This window comes from Microtus pennsylvanicus, chromosome 1 (genome assembly GCF_037038515.1).
Source record: "Microtus pennsylvanicus isolate mMicPen1 chromosome 1, mMicPen1.hap1, whole genome shotgun sequence".
NCBI classification, from domain to species: domain Eukaryota; kingdom Metazoa; phylum Chordata; class Mammalia; order Rodentia; family Cricetidae; genus Microtus; species Microtus pennsylvanicus.
In genome coordinates this window covers 212,149,045-212,164,334 of record NC_134579.1, presented here as the reverse complement: position 1 = coordinate 212,164,334, position 15,290 = coordinate 212,149,045, and the positions used below count along the sequence as shown (strand labels likewise).

The 15,290-nt window shown below is 45.4% G+C and overlaps 1 protein-coding gene across 3 annotated transcripts in view; it reads right to left on the bottom strand.

Moving 5' to 3' along the window:
* Nucleotides 1–15,290, bottom strand: part of Fndc1 (fibronectin type III domain containing 1) — an 88,552-nt gene that overhangs the window by 58,348 nt on the left and 14,914 nt on the right. For 2 of the 3 annotated variants that reach the window (XM_075950661.1, XM_075950665.1), the window contains exons 2-4: nucleotides 6,292–6,486; nucleotides 3,009–3,095; nucleotides 2,348–2,416 (exon numbers count right to left, since the gene is read on the bottom strand). The exons of the other annotated variant lie outside the window; for it this stretch is intronic. In XM_075950661.1, the coding sequence (XP_075806776.1) occupies nucleotides 2,348–2,416; nucleotides 3,009–3,095; nucleotides 6,292–6,486 (351 nt within the window). The remainder of the gene's footprint in view (nucleotides 1–2,347; nucleotides 2,417–3,008; nucleotides 3,096–6,291; nucleotides 6,487–15,290) is intronic. 3 annotated transcript variants of the gene reach the window in all.

Below are 15,290 nucleotides of genomic sequence, written 5' to 3'. Positions count from 1 at the left end.
CCACTTAACCATTGCCATAAACAAGGAATGGCTATTTTTTTAAGTCTCAAAATCAAAAGCTATAGATGGCATAACAATCACTCGTGGACAGTTTCCTACAAATTGTCACTATCTTCATTGACAATGAAATGTAGCGTTTTCTGAGTCTGTGCTCCCTGGATACCATAGGTGATTTTGTTAGTGTTTTGAGGAATGGCCTACATTATATGCTGCAAGTTAAGCTAGGAACCTCTTCTAGTATCTTTTATTCATTATGAATGGCAAATGGAGATCGTGTATTCTAACAGCTTTGCCAGTCACAGAGCCCAAAGCTCCTACAGAAAGAAGCTGAATATCATCATGGTGCATAAAACCAACAATAAGTTAGAGCATGAGTTTCTTTGATTCCAAAGCCTGAATCTGTAACACTTGGGAGGCCACATCATACATGTGAAGACATGTACTCATCGACACTTCCATACACACTCATACGCTTCCATTAAAGGTGGCTGGAGAAAGTGATTATGTATGAAAAAAGCAAGAGCATTCCTAGTTCTAAAACTAATGTCAGATCAAAAGTATAAAATAAACACTGAAAATACAAATAGGAGATTCAAATACAAGACATGTACACCAGCCAGTAAAATATGTGTGTCTACTTGATTGCATGTGTGTGTTCAAGAGTAAACGTGTCTGAAATAAACATCCTTTCCTATGTTGCCCTTTATCTCTCATGTGCAGTAGCCCCCTCCCTGCAAAGCTGAACCTTCTCAGATTCAATTATCTATAGGCAACTATATCCTCCAAAAAAATTAAGTGGAAACTTCAAGGAATAAACAATTCAGAAGGTAAATGCTCATTGTTCTGTAAAGTGTAACGAACACTTCCATTGTCCCGCTCCCTCCTGCCCAAGATACAAATGATGCCTTCATCCAGGGTGTCCACTGCGTGCATGCTGCCCTCTTGATAATTACCTAGGAACTTTCTGAGTTGTCAAATTGTCTCTTGCAATTACCTGGGTACTTCTGTTCTAGTAACATCTCCTGATACATGGTATCCTCCTTTTAGTATCACAATGCCCAACTTGTGTTACTTTATCTAACCATATTGCTCAGGTCATAGTCCTGCCCTGAGAAGAGTAAATTCAGTACAGTGGGTTACTCTAGGAGTGACAGGAGAGAGCAGTCACATTCACGTTACTGTTGCCGTGCATTGGTAGAACTTTCTTATTTATTATAGCTAGTGTTAAAGTCTCGGTGTACCTAACTTAGGGGTTGTAAATAGAAGAGAAAGCATGAAATGTAGAAAACCTGGTATTATTTGTGATTTCGGGTTCTACATGTTTCTTAGAACACACTTCCTGCACTATATTGCCAGTGTGTGCCAAAGTGCATTCTTGGTCCCCCTTCTCTTCCCCAATCCTCTCCTACCCCCATAATCTCTGCAATTCAACTCTCACTCTGCAGAATGACTCCCCAACTGTATCTAACTGCCATTCTCTCTTCCAGCTCTCAGCACCTCATCTCTACTCACCTACAAAATGTTCCATGGCAGCACCCCCTGCTTTGAGCCCAGCACACTTGAGGAAGAGCCTGTGGCTTCCCCCTAAAGTCAGCTTCTTTAGCTCATTCTTATGTTCTTCCACCCCCATGACCTCTATGAAAGACTTTGACAACTGTCTCCACCAGAAATACTGATTTGAGAAACATATCATGATCACCAGGCTCAGCATATACTCACCTCCAGGTCAACGTGTCTCAGGACATGCTACACAGAAACAAAGCACAGCTCTTTGCCCTGCGGCATTTGGGCTACTTTTTTAACCATCAATTAAATGTCTTCAAGTAACAGCTCATAAGAAATAGCTACTCTTCGCTCAATAAGTAAAACAATATAACCAGACAACATCGAGGTCCACACGGCAACACACAAACACGCAAACACGGAGCGGAGATGGAAGACTGGGATCTGGCATATCCCAAAATATTCCAGAGTCTTCCAGGAAAAGTGCAAGACTTGACACACAACGGCCAATGAGAGCCATTGTTTTAAAGGGCCTCAGTCAATTATGCTGTTCACAGATAAAAGGCTATAAAATTCCTAGCGGGGCCAGTTCTACCATCTCAGCCACCATATTTGCTTGTTAGCGGGTGACGATCTCCAGATGTAAACACAGACACGGCCCACATGGGGACGGGAAGGAACAGGAAGCCACAAACAACACCAGCTGCAGTCTGGGCCACCAGCATGTGTATTAGTTTAGCGATGGGAACACGATGAAGGCTTGTGAGCGCATGTGTGTGACAGCCACAGCCCTCTTAGGAGATGTGGCTTCAGCGAAGACATGAGCCAAGTGAGCGACAAGTACCTGTGGCGGTCTCATTAAATGGTCCTGGACCCTTAATGGGAAAACCATCAATCTTGATCCATTCACCTCCTAAATTGGGGAAATGCAACTGGATAGTTAGAAATGAGGTCTGCGGGATTCTCACAAGTTCAGAACGTCCTTAGTGACTCGTCAAACGGTCTCTCAGAAGGGTTCTCTCAGGCTATGAGCAACTCTACACCTAAGCTTTGGGGACAACACAATTAGTCATGGGGCTAATTGAGCCTTGTTGAAAAACATCAGCCAAAATGTTTGTAAACTGCACCAAAACTACTCCCAAAACGGGATAAAACCAAAACCTCACACACAGAGAAACCCTCTCTCCTGATGCTTTAGCTTTGGTCTTGCCTGTGATGTGGATTGTCTGGGAGTCACTTAGTCTTTCTAATTTTAATTCTTAAGTTCTACTTATGGATTGGGAGTGTACGTTCCACACTGTGAATGTATGGATCAGGGGACAACCTTACAGAAGTCAGATCTTTCTTCCCACCTTGTGGGCTCCAGGGATTGAACTCACTCAGGCCAGCAGTCTTGGTGGCATGTGCCTTTACCCAAAGAACCTTCTCACCAGGCCAATCATGAAGTGTTTTTATTGGCATGAAGACGCACGGAGAGGGGGTTCTCCCAGGCTAGTCAGACTTACCGGGTGGGCTCTCGGCTCTGTAAACGGGGCGGCTCACTCCACTGTGGTTCTCTGCAGTAACCAGCACAAAGTACACCACCCCCGGCTCTGAAACACACGGTTCACATCAGAGCACCGTCTCAAGCCTCCAGAAGCACAGGCTTCGTGCATTAACCATCTCACTTTCACCACTTACCACCAAATGCAAAAGCCCAAACACAGCAAGCCCAACAGCAGCTTTCTCTTTGTTTTTTCTAAAAGTTGCTTGCATTCTCCTCAGACAGCAGAAGCATGGCTGACCCTAAGAGCATCAGCTACGTCTAGTACAAAGTGCAGGCAAGTGTAACAAACCTGGATTCCTGCACCACTGACACCAGATTGGACTTTTTTTTAATATGAATGCAGCAGAGGAATTAGAACTCTCTGATCATGTGGTACCCGAGCACAGTGCCACAGACTGCTAACACTGCACAGGGATGCTCCAGATGGAAAGGTCCAGAAAAAAATAATAAATAAATATCACTGAAACTCATAAAATCTTTATTGCTCTACATAAAGCTCCATGGAATTTTTCTTTTTCATAGTAAAATGTTCCCCGGGCTATGTCTACATGTGGTTTTTGACTACTTCAACTGAAAAAAGAAAAAAAGTTAAAAAAATATTTCCTGGAATTCTGAAAATGCTAATCTTGAAATAATTAGGTTTGGTTTTTCACTTTGGCCTCAGGGTCAAGGCAAGTAGCAGAGGTCTCCTTGGCTGATCCCCTGAAGCTGCTGGGATCCAATAGGGCCACAGCATGAGGAGGACACACCCGGATTCAGTGTGTTCAAAACTAAACAACACCAATTTTCCTCAAAATGAATGATTGTCTTTTGGCAGGTAAGCCGGGAGCAGTTCCTCAAGGAGACTGAAGTCTGTGAGAATAGGGAGAGAGGAAGGGTTGGAGAGGCGGGTGTTTGCCCTGTTGAAAACGTGAGTGGTCGTGGCATTTCTCAAGGTTAGTAGCATTCTTTTAAACAAAACCTCCTTCAGCCCTTGAACTGGAAGTTCAAGACCATCTGGGACACCTGCTATGCTCAAGCATGACTTTTGTCTCTCTCTGGCAGGAGCTGGTGGCGTTTGGAGTCTGACACAACATGCCGAGCTAATGGGAAACTGTTCCAGTCCCAACAGAATACAGAGCTGTGCTTTGCCAGGCTTTCTTTGCTCTGGACCCATCTGAATTTCCCAGCAATGGAGGCCACATGTCTATGACTCCCATCCAGTTAACTCATCGTTTACTTGGGAGACATTGTTTAGTGGGCGGTACAGCCCTTTGTCGTGTATTTTTTCTTCTCCACAGCAATCACAACAATCCAGCATTTAAGCAAATACGGCCCTGCTCATGTCTTTGGCCTTATAGCATCTACACTTAACCTCGCTGCTGGACTGGGGGTGGGAGCCACATTGCTTCAGAGGATTGTGTGTTTAGCTAGAGGCAGCAGGCAGTAGGGAAGCTGAATACTGCAATATCTGTTTTATATACTTTCTGTTCAGTTGCCCAAATAACACAGTGATCCCCAGCAGAAGGTGGGGAAGAAGTAAGTCCAGGGACTCAGCCAGGGCATCGATGCTGAGGGGTGGACTAGAATTTATGCCAAGATCTACCACGGCACAAGGGATTCCTGGTGCTCTCCAGCTGGCTCCGGGGCACCCTCATGCCTCAAGCCCAATCTCAAGGTTGTAATCTAACACAATGGTGGGCATTTAGAAAGGAGGGTACAGAGGCGGCATCTCCAAGCCGAGTCCAGACCCCCTAGACAGTGCACACTGAGGCAAGACTTAAAATGCTCCCGGTTTCCAGAATCAACTGAAAGTAAAGTTCCGGTTTCAGCAAAGGTTATGCCGTCCACATGCCTGGTCTTCCGAGTGTCTTCATGGGGACATGCTTCAGTAGACCTTAGGCAACTCGAGTATTAAGGGGTCCCAAAACCCGTGCAGGTGAAAACCTGCATATAAGAACTTTGACCTTCCCAAAATCTTAGCTACTAAGAGCTCGCTGCTGCCTGGATGCCTCGAGGACCACAGGAGTCAGGTGATACCTGTTCCTGTATCCTAGGTATCATTTGAATGAAAGGCAAATTTTTTTTTAACTGAGATGCTCGATTACCGGGGAGCTGGACAGCTCCCAGGCAGAGGTGGCTGACGTCACTGGAGTTCATGTTCTGCAGTCATGATTTAATGCTACAGCCTTGGTTAAGACATCTCCCAAAGATAAGGGATGCTGTGGTGATAGTACACTCTGACCCAAAGCAACCCAGAGGATGAAAGGGTTTGTCTGTCTTACACTTCCGGGTCACACTCCCTCACTGAGGGAAATCAGGACAGGAACTCAAGCAGGCCCTCAATGCAGAAACGTCAGGGAACAAGCTGCTTGCTGGTTCATTCTGTGATTCACTTTGTGGGGGGGGGCGCTTACTTAGCTTTTGAACATGACTCAGGATCAGCCTAGGGATGTTGCTGCCCACAGTGGACTGGGTCCTCTTATATCAATTAATATTCAAGACAATCTCCCTTAGCCATGCCCACAGGCCAACATGAGCTTGGCAACTTCTCAGTTGAGGTTCTCCTCTTGGATGATTCCAGGCTGTGTTGACAATAAAGACCAGTGGAGACAAGTGCTCTATGTGGTTCTAAGTGTTTGCGTGTATACTTGAGAAATGCTAACTTTAAACAGGTTCGTATACTACAGTATATTAGCGGATATAATGCAGAGTTATTTACATGTTTTATGCATTTTGACACAGCCAACCTTTTCATGGCATCGCTAGTCTCTGTAGCTCATCAGAAAGCTTTCTTGCCAATTGTCACAAATCTTTCCCCAGAAACTCCACATCTGAGCAGACCCACATAGTTCAAACCCAAGTTGTTCGAGGGTCAGCCGTACTTGATCATTAAAAGGCTGATGAAGGGGAAATGTTCACATTAGACTATTAAACCATCTAATAGTCAAGTTTCTGTAAGACCAAAAAATAAAGGAGCACTCTGTTTTCCAGAACACATTCCAACGCTAAAACTTTCTATTTTGTTTTGTGGCTAAGAAGGCTTGAGTTAAGTGGGTGGGCAAGAAGCCTGGGGTGAAACCCAAAGGCCTCATGGTGAAGCCTCAAAGAATAACCTTATGATGAGTCTCAGAACTTGGCTTCCTGTTTCCAAAGACTCTCGGGTCGCCTAGGCCAGCCACACTCTGCCTTGCAGACAGCTATCCCAAGAACACAGCTGCAAATGTTGACGCACAGTTAGCTGCGAAGAGCTTGTCACTTACCCACGTCCTCAATAAGGAAGGAGTTTGTCTCGGCATTCACCTTGACGTACTTAAGACTTTTCAGTGACTTCCCATAGGCAATGTTGTAGTGCTCCACGGGTCTACTGGTAGCATCTTTGGGTGGGTCCCATGCGACCTTCAGGCCCACTTTAGTGGACAGCAGTCTCACATGCCTTGGCTTCAGTGGGTGGTCAGCTATACGAACAGCGCAACTATCAACTTTACAGCAAGGGCAGGCTGGGAGGATACGTTTTTGAACGTTCCCTAATATTGTTAGTAAGAAGGAAAGGACATTTGATCTGTGTGATCCTAAAGACTTGAGTGCAGTCGTGTTTGCGCCTCATTACAGCCTGAGAGCGAAACAAACATGCCGGTCCCACACGGGGTTCTGTATTTTGGATAACTGTGGGTGGTAAATTTAAATCAAACGGGAAGGAAGTGAAAATAAACACTCGGCATTGCTTGCCTTGATTATGTGTACATACCAGGGCAAGCAAAACAAATGAATAATTTCTTATATTATCCAGAGGCTGTTGTTCACCCCATATGCTCCTGGTGTCCCGTATGTTAAGTTAGACATGCTTTGGAACACCTCGAAGAGGGCTTGATGACCAGGGTTAGGAAGAATATCCACCATATTCAGATTTTCAAATTTTTCCACATTTTCCCAGAAGAAAAAAAAGATTGTTAAGAAGGACCATTGTGAAGATGGAGTGGTGGCTCGGTGCTTGTGAGCACTGGCTGCTCTTGCAGAGGTCACTTGTAGGTTCCCAGAACCCCCATGGTACAGCATCATCTGTAGTCTCAGCTCCAAAGGCTCCAGCACCCACTAACGGCCTCCACAGGCTGCACATGAGCGTGGCGCACTTGCATAAATGCAAACAAAATGGTTACACACATAGAGCAATTTTGAAGCACTATTGAATCTTCAATGATGAAGTCTAAAAATTTTCTTCATTTTCAAAATCACCAATCTGATACATATCGTTTTACCTAACAAAATCTCTCCATTCACTGCTGACTAGGGCAGTAGTGTGAGAACATGGCAGCGTGTGCTAGATATTCACAGAGCAACAGCAACAGACAAACAAAGCTTCAGCTAATTCGGGTAATAAGATGGCTGATTATTCAATAACACGATGCACTTTCAGCAAAGACAAAAGAAGTAACCAGGGGGAGGGGAGAGCTTAATTTTAAAAACATTAAGAAAAATGCACTCGGAATCTCCTGGAGGAAGGGGAAGACAACATTTTCATGAGGACACACACATGGGTTAGCATGTGATTTTGATGCCGATGGAACCTCTGAACAGAACGACACAGGTGATTGTAACATTGACCACACATTCTCCCTCTGAACATTGCCCCCACGGCTCTGGAGGGAAGCACGTTGGGAGTATTCACAACCTGAGCAAAGAGGATGGATTTGGTGCCTTTTGAATCGTTAGTGGAAGGATGTTCAGTCTGGAGACAAAAAACAAGATGTTAGATGATGTTCATTGACCACAATCCACAAAGGACCCCTCCCAGTTCCAGATATGAAGCCCCTAAAGTGCCATAAAGGAGAAATCACAGGCAAGCTATCTTTGAGCCATAAGGACAGAATGCCAGTGACTTCCTGGGATTGAGAAATGAGCCATACTTGCTTCTCCCAATCCAGAAAAACACTTCATCATTGCCATTTAGAGAGAAGAACCATCCTTGTCATCTAGAGAGAAGAGCATCCTTGTCATCTAGAGAGAAGAGCATCCTTGTCATCTAGAGAGAAGAGCATCCGTGTCATCTAGAGAGAAGAGCATCCTTGTCATCTAGAGAGAAGAGCCATCCTTGTCATCTAGAGAGAAGAGCCATCCTTGTCATCTAGAGAGAAGAGCCATCCTTGTCATCTAGAGAGAAGAGCATCCTTGTCATCTAGAGAGAAGAGCCATCCTTGTCATCTAGAGAGAAGAGCCATCCTTATCAGCTAGAGAGAAGAGCATCCTTGTCATCTAGAGAGAAGAGCCATCCTTGTCATCTAGAGAGAAGAGCATCCTTGTCATCTAGAGAAGAGCATCCTTGTCAGCTAGAGAGAAGAGCATCATTGTCATCTAGAGAGAAGAGCATCATTGTCATCTAGAGAGAAGAGCATCCGTGTCATCTAGAGAGAAGAGCATCCTTGTCATCTAGAGAGAAGAGCCATCCTTGTCATCTAGAGAGAAGAGCATCCTTGTCATCTAGAGAGAAGAGCATCCGTGTCATCTAGAGAGAAGAGCATCCTTGCCATCTAGAGAGAAGAGCATCCTTGTCATCTAGAGAGAAGAGCATCCTTGCCATCTAGAGAGAAGAGCATCCTTGTCATCTAGAGAGAAGAGCATCCTTGTCATCTAGAGAGAAGAGCATCCTTGCCATCTAGAGAGAAGAGCATCCTTGTCATCTAGAGAGAAGAGCATCCTTGTCATCTAGAGAGAAGAGCCATCCTTGTCATCTAGAGAGAAGGGCATCCTTGTCATCTAGAGAGAAGAGCCATCCTTGTCATCTAGAGAAAAGAGCCATCCTTGTCATCTAGAGAGAAGAGCATCCTTGTCATCTAGAGAGAAGAGCATCCTTGTCATCTAGAGAGAAGAGCATCCTTGTCATCTAGAGAGAAGAGCATCCTTGTCATCTAGAGAGAAGAGCATCCTTGTCATCTAGAGAGAAGAGCCATCCTTGTCATCTAGAGAAAAGAGCCATCCTTGTCATCTAGAGAGAAGAGCCATCCTTGTCAGCTAGAGAGAAGAGCATCCTTGTCATCTAGAGAGAAGAGCATCCTTGTCATCTAGAGAGAAGAGCATCCTTGTCATCTAGAGAGAAGAGCCATCCTTGTCATCTAGAGAGAAGAGCATCCTTGTCATCTAGAGAGAAGAGCATCCTTGTCATCTAGAGAGAAGAGCATCCTTGTCATCTAGAGAGAAGAGCCATCCTTGTCATCTAGAGAGAAGAGCCATCCTTGTCATCTAGAGAGAAGAGCATCCTTGTCATCTAGAGAGAAGAGCCATCCTTGTCATCTAGAGAGAAGAGCATCCTTGTCATCTAGAGAGAAGAGCATCCTTGTCATCTAGAGAGAAGAGCCATCCTTGTCATCTAGAGAGAAGAGCATCCTTGTCATCTAGAGAGAAGAGCATCCTTGTCATCTAGAGAGAAGAGCCATCCTTGTCATCTAGAGAGAAGAGCCATCCTTGTCATCTAGAGAGAAGAGCCATCCTTGTCAGCTAGAGAGAAGAGCATCCTTGTCATCTAGAGAGAAGAGCATCCTTGTCATCTAGAGAGAAGAGCATCCTTGTCATCTAGAGAGAAGAGCATCCTTGTCATCTAGAGAGAAGAGCCATCCTTGTCATCTAGAGAGAAGAGCATCATTGTCATCTAGAGAGAAAAGCCATCCTTGTCATCTAGAGAGAAGAGCCATCCTTGTCATCTAGAGAGAAGAGCCATCCTTGTCATCTAGAGAGAAGAGCATCCTTGTCATCTAGAGAGAAGAGCATCCTTGTCATCTAGAGAGAAGAGCATCCTTGTCATCTAGAGAGAAGAGCCATCCTTGTCATCTAGAGAGAAGAGCATCCTTGTCATCTAGAGAGAAGAGCATCCTTGTCATCTAGAGAGAAGAGCATCATTGTCATCTAGAGAGAAAAGTCATCCTTGTCATCTAGAGAGAAGAGCATCCTTGTCATCTAGAGAGAAGAGCCATCCTTGTCATCTAGAGAGAAGAGCATCCTTGTCATCTAGAGAGAAGAGCATCCTTGTCATCTAGAGAGAAGGACATCATTGTCATCTAGAGAGAAGAGCATCATTTTCATCTAGAGAGAAGAGCCATCCTTGTCATCTAGAGAGAAGAGCCATCCTTGTCAGCTAGAGAGAAGAGCATCCTTGTCATCTAGAGAGAAGAGCATCCTTGTCATCTAGAGAGAAGAGCCATCCTTGTCAGCTAGAGAGAAGAGCATCCTTGTCATCTAGAGAGAAGAGCATCCTTGTCATCTAGAGAGAAGAGCATCCTTGTCATCTAGAGAGAAGAGCCATCCTTGTCATCTAGAGAGAAGAGCATCCTTGTCATCTAGAGAGAAGGACATCATTGTCATCTAGAGAGAAGAGCATCATTTTCATCTAGAGAGAAGAGCCATCATTGTCATCTAGAGAGAAGAGCCATCTACAAACATTCACTTTTCTTTCCTGCTGTGCCTCTAGGCCAATCAACTTCTTGTCACTCTTAGAAAATATCAGGGAGAGTCAATTTAGAAACAGGAGGGACTTCTCTTGGCCATGGTTTTGGAAGTGTCTGTTCATGACTGATCATTCCTGTAGCCCTCGGATCTGCGGTGATGCAGCCATGGTGGTAGAATCAATGGTATAACAAAGTGGCCTACCTTATGGTGGCTAAGAAGCAAGAGATGGTTCCCACTGTCCTCTCCAAGGGCAAAACTCTAGGACCTGAAATCTCTCATTAGATCCCACCTCTGACACCACAACCTCCCAACATGCCCATGAGTTAGAGAGCTCGCCTGTAACACAGACCTTCTGGGATCATCTAAGCCATGGTAGCCTTACAACTTATTCTTCATACAATAATCCTTTTTCAAACCAAAGCTGGCCAAGGACCCCACCCTGCTTTCTGGGAAGAACGCTGAAACTGACCCTTCATGAGCTCTTGGGGACATTTGCATTCTCGTGACAAAAACTTAACATAGAAATAGCTTTCTAGTCCTCGGAGAGTCACCAGTAGAAGTCACTTTTGAGCACAAAGGCTTTGGGGGCACCCTGAAGTCATGTCTCAGAGGCAGCCGGAGAATCGGTCTGGAATTAAGGTTTTTCAAAATTCATTGGGTCAAATACCACCTCCCCTTCACAGCACACACTGGGCCAGTGAAATGGAATCTCTGCTCTGGTTACATGCTCTCATTCCTAGATTTCCATCAGCTTTGACAGTTAAAGCTGACATCATGCCATCATCTGCAGCACCTCCCAGTAAACACAGATAATCGGGGGAACTGGCTGACAAGAGAATGCGATGGTGAACAAGACAACCTCCTGGGCCGTGCCAGCCCTACAACAACCACCTCCTCCATCGATGCCTGGGTACCAACCCAGGATGCAGCAGGTCAGTCCTTCCAGCAAGGGCACACCACCATGTGGATTTGGGTCACAGTAAACTTGTGCCTAAACTGGAAACATAACAACCTGTCCTACTTCTGGTGGTCTTTTTGAAGGGCGAGCGACTCTAATCTCCCAGTATGAAGTAAAGCCACACAGGGAAAGTGGTTTTTGGACTTCCAGGCTGGATTCCAGGCTCTGGGTGAGAAATGACCGTTCTGATAGTATGAAGCTGCCCTACCACACAGAGGCCCTTATTTGTTTATATTTAAATATGCATTTAATTATGAAACCAGGGATTAAATCTAGGACTTGCACTCTAAGCAAGTACTCTACCATTGAGTTATATTTTCAGCACACACGTGTGCACATAAATATAAAATATTTATATATAACCATATATATGATTCATATATATATAACTATAACTATTTTATGTATAGTTATATAATATAATTATATATATAAAACATTTTATTTCCAGGCAGGTTCTTTCTAAGCTTCCATTGAGCTCATTCTATAGCTCAGGCAGACCTTGATCTCACTCTCCTGCCTCAGCCTCCCAAGTAGCTGGGGCTACAGGCCTGAACTGCCAGGTCCAGGCTCTTCTTGAGTGTCCAATAAATAGCTGGAGCACACGGCCTTTTAAAGATCATTTTCTATACATTTCTCCAGAGAGGACACTGGTACAGCTTTGGTGGCTGTCTGTCCCAGGAGCTTTGTCTCTTAGGGAGCAGACAGACTCAAATGTCAATGCTGCAGTTTTAGGAAGTGTAAGGAGCCAGAGGAGCAGACAAATAGGACCCCGACAAGCTACTTTTCATTTCCGGGGCATGCTCAGTGAGGAAGTGAGCTTAAGTCACAGCTGAAGGGAGGGATTTAGGGTTAAATTAGAAGAATTTTCTGTCTGCAACCTGCCCCTCCCCCTATCCCACGCTGGCTTTGAACAAAGACAGGAAGTGCTTCATCCCAAACCAGCAGCCAGTGCTAGCCAGCTAGGGCTCCAGCAATTCCATACTGTGGCAAAATCATGCCAGTAGTTCATGTCAGCAGGCTTTGTCTAGACTGGAGAATATTTTGCTGTTACTAAATAGCAAAATGCTGCTCTGGTGATATCTCAGGTGCCACCCATTGCCACACTCTGTGTCTCAGCGGCCACAAGGGTCTACTTGCTCATCTAGGAATGGTTCTCTGTACTCACGCTGACTCCTTACTTTGGTCTAGTCCCAAACCCCAAGGCTTACCCAAGAGGACCGCACGAGGGCTATTTGTTTCAAACATCAAAGCGGCAGTACCCTTAAGATAACTGTCCTTGGGCAGTCTTAGGCTTCTAGAACAGACCTCAGAGGATCTCCAGTGTTAACACACAACCTTAAACCCAAGCCAGAGCTAAGTCCTCAGGGCCAGCCCAGCCAAGGTCTACAGAGTCCATTCCAGAGTGGGCAGGGCCAACGGCTGGCTGGGCCCCTCTCGGCCTTCCTGCTCTGATGTGTCCTGGCATCCATCATTAACTACACACTGGGAATGGGTGAAGGAAGGGGTGTGTGATGAACACATCAACCCAGGGTTCTCCTACTCATGTCCCTACAAGGGCCAGGGAGTTGGGGCAAAGGTGCCTGTGTACGCTGGGTCACTGTCTAGTTTCAGGCACAGACCTCAGGTTCCAGACCGGCAGGTGCTCAGAGACCTTTTCCTTAGAAGACAGAAAACATTTCAAGCTTTCCTGCACTTTGCTTACTTTGGGGGAGGGGGAGACAGGCACATGTCAAGGTCAGAGGGCAATCTGCAGGAGTCTCTTCTCTCCTTCCACCACGAGGGACTGAATTCAGGCTTTCTGGCAGTCACCTTTACCACTGGACCTACTTACTAGTTCCAAGACAGAAATCTTAGCTTTCGATTAAATATTTCAATTTTTTTTACATTCTTTTTTTTATTGAAAAAATTTCCGCCTACTCCCCGCCTCCCATTTCCCTCCCCCTTCCCCCACTCCTCTCCCCCTCCCTCTCCAGTCCAAAAAGCAGTCAGGGTTCCCTGCCCTGTGGGAAGTCCAAGGTCCTCTCCACTCCATCCAGGTCTAGGAAGGTGGGAGCTCACCAAGGCCAGAGTGACTGGGACTGAAAAAGCATGGGATAAAACCGGACTCTCTGAACATGGCAGACAATGAGGGCTGATGAGAAGCCAAGGAAAATGGCACTGGGTTTTGATCCTACTGCATTCACTGGCTTTGTGGGAGCCTAGCCTGTTTGAATATTTCAATTTTTATGCTAACTAGCAATTAATTTCATTTGTTTTAAAACCACGAGGGAACACACACACACAGGAGAGAGAGAGAGAGTAGACCAGGCCCCCTGATGGCTGGTTAGCAACCTCTACCATGACCCAAGGAGAGATCCTCTAGTTGCTAACCCAGATAACCTCCCAGCATCCTTTGGTCCTTTGCCTTGGAGAGATGTCTCTGTGCGTGTGGGTCCATGAGGAAGGGGTGAGATTAAAGAATGGAGAAGGTGTCAGAACTCCCCGACCTGTGCTAGGACGTGTAATGATCAGCCTTACCATATTCCACCTCCAGACATCCTTCCCTTCCCAAAACCCAAGGACTCTGGATTTGCCTTGCCCTTCGTCCTAAGAGTTAACAGAAACCTGGGGGTGTGGTGGGGGTAGAGAGGGTGCGAGGTGCTACCAGGCCTAGTTACTAGCAACACTAATGACTTGCACACAGGTTTCCGCTAAAGAGAGTCGTGTGGAGAACTATGTCTCAGAATGCAGAAACACATGGTCCAAAGCACAGTCAGCAAATTAAACCAATAAAGTCAGGCTCCCTTTAATCCCAGCACTCAGGAGGCAGAGGCACGCGGATCTCTGGGAGCTCGAGGCCAGCCTGGTCTACAAGAGCTAGTTCTGGGACAGGCACCAAAGCTACAGAGAAACCCTGTCTCGAAAAACCAAATAAATAAATAAATAAAAATAAACAAATAAATAAATAAAGTCAGGCTCCATGGAGGACTCACGCTCAGAAAAACAGATTCAAAGTTACAACCCAATCCTTCCGGGTTTTGTTCTCCCTTTTGAAGTATAGTTGCTTCATCAGGTAAACAGAGAAAGGGAGGTGTGTGTGGAGACTCAGCTGGAGGAATGGGAGAAGGGAGAAGGGCCAGGCAAAGGTTTCCAGGGAATGCTAAGATAGAAGAAACAAATTGGGAATGTTCTCCTGTTTGGTCCACTTATTGCCAACCGCTCCATTGCAATTTTGCAGCTGAAATATAGCCAAAACTGTTACAGCTCAGAAGATGGTGGCTCACGCTGGCATCAATGAGTAGTAGGTGAATGGGTGAATATTTAAGTCTGACTTACAGGCAGTTTACCATCTAGAAAGAAAGGGAAACTGATAACCACGCAACCCTTCTCTATCTCGGGTCTGCCCCAGAAAGCTGCTGAGGACAGGATCAGTTTAGATCCCACAGCTCTAGAGAAAAACACTAAGAAAATGTTGACCAGAAAGAACCAATTTTTTTCTGAAGCAATTAACCACACACTGGTGATTTTAAAAGAAATGCTATGAATTCTTTGACAAGTACTTACTGAAGAAACTTATGCAGCTAAAAGTTAGTTTGATTGGAGCAGTGGTGGCGTACGCCTTTAATCCCAGCATTTGGGAAGCAGAAGCAGGCAAAATTTTGTGTCTGAGGCCAGCCAGGTCTGCAGAGTGAGTTCCAAGACAGCCAGGACTACAAAGAGAATCCCTGTCTTGGAAAACCATAACCACATCTGAAAAGTAGATGTGAGGGACTCACTGGTTCTCCAGAGTCCTGGTCATACCCTAAGGTCATGGACTCTTAGCACCGTCTGCAAGTCTTCAAATAGCAAATTGTATCTTGTGCAAGAGAAAAGAGACACGTGTTTCCT